This window comes from Chrysochloris asiatica, unplaced genomic scaffold (assembly GCF_000296735.1).
Source record: "Chrysochloris asiatica unplaced genomic scaffold, ChrAsi1.0 scaffold00095, whole genome shotgun sequence".
Classification (NCBI taxonomy): Eukaryota; Metazoa; Chordata; class Mammalia; order Afrosoricida; family Chrysochloridae; genus Chrysochloris; species Chrysochloris asiatica.
This window is the reverse complement of record NW_006408613.1, coordinates 4,351,719-4,355,767: the sequence shown is the minus strand read 5'-3', so window position 1 is coordinate 4,355,767 and position 4,049 is coordinate 4,351,719. Positions and strand designations below refer to the sequence as shown.

General features: G+C 38.3%; 1 protein-coding gene across 1 annotated transcript in view; it reads right to left on the bottom strand.

Annotated features, from left to right (window-relative positions):
• Positions 1–4,049, bottom strand: part of ARHGEF10 (Rho guanine nucleotide exchange factor (GEF) 10) — a 234,765-nt gene that overhangs the window by 167,433 nt on the left and 63,283 nt on the right. Inside the window, exon 11 of the mRNA XM_006866721.1 lies at positions 9–86. Coding sequence (XP_006866783.1) covers positions 9–86 — 78 coding nt within the window. The remainder of the gene's footprint in view (positions 1–8; positions 87–4,049) is intronic.

Genomic DNA, 4,049 nt, shown 5'->3' with positions numbered 1-4,049 from the left:
TTGATTACCTCCAAAATCCTCTTAAGAGCATCCACATAGTTCTTTTCACTGTCAACAACAGAACCCAGAATATATCTTCTTACAACCTGTTAGAAATTAGAGCATATGATCATAGAAAGCAGATTTGCAGTGTACAGATATTTAATTTCTGTGTTGAGCCTTATTGATAAAGAAATTATTTTTCCACAAAAACAGTAGGTAAAGGAAAACTCCAAAGTAATTTAAAATGTTTTAAATTAGGTTAATTAAATAGTATTACAAACACAAAGCATACTTTTCTCACTCACTCTGGTTATATTATTTTTGAAACTTCGATTATACATTATATCTATAGAAGGCAAGAATAATCGCAGCATTAAAATGAATTTGCTCACTTATGTAACAAGCACGTTGTTTGCTGGAAAATGGACTCTCAAGCCTATAGGACAGAGTAATACTACCCCACTGGGTTTCCAAAACAGTAGTCATTACAGGAGGAATCCTGGTGTAGCGCTGTAGGATAAGCACTCAACCACATGGTCGATGGTTCGAATCCACCACCCACTCCTCAGAAGACCTATACAGATATGCTATGAGTTGAAACCGACTTGACGGCATTTAATAACAACGAACATTACAGGATCAGATCTCCAACCCTTTTGGAGTACCTACTGGGCTTGAACCACCAATCTTTGGTTAGCAATGAAGTACTTAACCATTGTGCCACCAGGTCTCCTTGTAATAAATACAGCTGTATTTTGTGTGCTGAAGACTGAGTTAAATGGTATTTTCAAGTATAAATTCAGAACAAAACACAGTTACTGTCTGACATAAACAATGCTAATAGTAACACTTACTGAAATCATTATTCCAAAAGTTATAGAAAAAGCTTTTAGAATGCAAAGAAATTGTTTGTTTCGTTTTTTTGCAAAGATCTTTTGGCCATGCAAAAGCATATCTACAAGGCCAAGCATACAATGGGTAAATTCATGATGACCTGCTTAAGGTACAAAAACATCTCTATAATTTGAGATATCTGCATTTTCAATAATGTCATTGTCTTTATTCTTGATCTTCATTATTGAAGTATTGCTGTTGTTAAGTGCCAACTCATAACAACCATGTATAGGGTTTGCCAGGAGCAGCTGGTGGGTTTGAACTGCTAACTTTGAGTTAACAGTCCAGTGCTGATCCTACAGTGCCACACCAGGAACCCTAGTAGCATAGTGGATTACAAACCGGGCTGCTAAACAATTAAGGCTAGCTGTTTGAATCTACCAGCCACTCCATGGGAGAAATATGAGGCTTTCTGATCCTGTAAAGATTTACAGCCTCAGAAACCATCTACAGGGTTGAACTCGATGGCACACAACTACCACCACCACTACTGAAGTATATTCAAGTATAAACTTCTGGCTGTACAACATCTGTTAGAGGCTAATGATGATAATTGACACTTTCACCAAACCTAACACATTTTGTCAATTTATTATTGAAAATAAATGGAAAATGTTGTTTAGTGCCATGGAATTGTTTAAACTCATGGTGACCCGGTAAAGGTTTTCCGATGCTGTAAATCTTTTGAAGAAGCAGAAAACCTCATCTTTCTTCCACAGAGTGGCTGGTAGGGTCGAACCGCTGATCTTGTGTTTGCAGACCAGTACCCTATAGAGCCACCACTTTCCCAAATGTGTAATATTACAATAAAACTGACTCTAAATTTCACACACATATACACACACACCAGAATATTTTCAAGATCTGTTTCTACTAACCGGCAACCACCAGCCCTGAGAGCATGCCATTTAAAGAAACTGTGATGCCACCTAGTGAGAAAAGGGAGAATTTTCCACTAAAGAAATTTCTCCAGTTAAAATTCCAGGATTTTGCCAAGGGCAATCAAGATTTATTAAGGGAACGATTACTTTTGTGATAAAAACAGAATTAGCCAATTAAAAAGAAGTAAAAAAAAAAAATCAATTATAGGATATTTAAGAAAACGATGTATTTAAAAAAAAAAAAAAAAAGATGTGGTTGGGGATAAAAACACAAAAGACTCAAAGCCAGGAAGCAGATTTAAATCTTGGTCAATTCATTGACAATAACAGCAGACATTTTATCTTTAAAGTGAGGTATTAGCCCTGAAATTAATCAGTGACCCTAAAACTGGCTGATCATCAGGAACTAGAACATTCTTTTTTCCTGAAATTCAGATTCCAGACACTGTCCCATGTTTTCTGAGTCAGAATATGTGGTGTCAAGCCTAGGAAATTATATATATATATATATATATATAGTTGGTATTAAGTGTCGTTGAGTCAGTTCTGACCCATAGTCACCCTGTGTAGTATTTCTAAGGCAGTTCAAACTGAAAGGACTCCAGGTAGATAGATAGATAGTTAGATAGATAATATGTGGTGGGGGTGGTTATGTGCCATGGAGTTGGTTCCGACTCAGAGCGACTCTGTACAGGGTTTCCAAGGCTGTAAATCTTTACGGGAGCAGCAGGCCTCATCTTTCTCCCGCGGAACAGTTGGTATTTTCGAACTGCTGACCTTGCGTTTTGCAGCCCGATTCGTAACCACTATGCTACCTACCAGATCCCTGAGATGAGACAAACAGAATTGGAATTGGTATAAGACACTTCTTCTAACAAACAAAACAATCTCTTGGGATTTATGGTGACTGCATATGAAATTGGTCTTTTTAGACAGTTAAATTGAACCTATCATGTACCATGTCCCAGCGAGGGAGGAGAGTTGCGGTTTCATTGTTGTCAGTCTTCTTTAGAACCACTTCACCAATGGTTATAAAGCAGAAGTTAACAGTGAAACATGATTTTCTACCAATGTTATTAAACGAACCAGGAGAGAAGGGCCTGTGGTGAAGGTAATGTGCGTGAAGGTCACACGGCTGTTGGGGAGAGCCGGAGGGAAGAATGTAGTCACCCAGACAGCAGAAGGGGGCCTGCCTCTTACTACGGCCGGAATTGGCAGACAAGGATCAGGAGATGACCTGATGTGGCTGCCACCCCAGTGTCTGACATCCAGGAAGAGTGACAGGTCAGGGACCTTTGTCCATCAGTATCAATGGCTACTTTTCAAGCACATGACAACTCAAGAAATAAAAGACGATTTTCTCATTTTTCAAGCCAAAGAGCATGAAAAGAATGCTTAATAAATCAGCATTTATTTTGTTGTTGTTACGCTTATGCTACCTTGTCTTGATGTTAGAGGGAAAAACAGCACCTCCATTTTAATCTTTCAAGAGAAAACTCACATCAAGAACAAACACAGTTGCCAGTAGAAAAAAAATAATCTATGTGAATCATGACTGTGAGAAAGACAGCTATACAGAAAAATATAGAAATTCTTACTACTAAGAATTTTTGTAATAATAATCCTGTTGTTGTTGTTGTGTGCCGTAGAGTCGGTTCCGACTCATAGCGACCCTGTACAGGGTTTCCGAGGCTGTAAATCTTTACGGGAGCAGAAAGCCTCATCTTTCTCCTGTGGAACAGCTGGTAGTTTTGAACTGCTGACCTTGCGGCTCGCAGCCCAATTTGTAACCAGTACGCTACCAGAGCTAGATGCTATTTATTTAGTGCTGCCTGTGCTGTGCAAGATATCATGCAAAGCCCTTCATATACACAGGCATTGACGGCAGAGAGATTGAGGTAAGAAATATTATTTATCACTCCTAGTTTTATAATTAAAAAAAAAAAAAAGTGTTAAATAGCAAAGATTTAAGAACTATGCTGTACCTGATCCAAGTCATGGTATTTTCAATCAACTCATATGCATGTGAATGTTGGAAATGAATAAGGAAGACTGGGAAATGATTGGTACTTTTGAATTCTGGAGTTGTTGAAGAATATTGAATATACCATGGATTGACAAAAGAACATACAAATCTGTCTTGGTATAGCTAGAATGTCCCTTAGCAGTTAGAACAGTTAGGATAAGGAGGCAAAGCTCTGTGTCACTTCCTTTAGACATGTTATCAGGAGAGTCTAGTCCCTGGAGAAGGACAAAAGAAGAGGAAGTCCCTCAGTGAGATGGACTGAAACA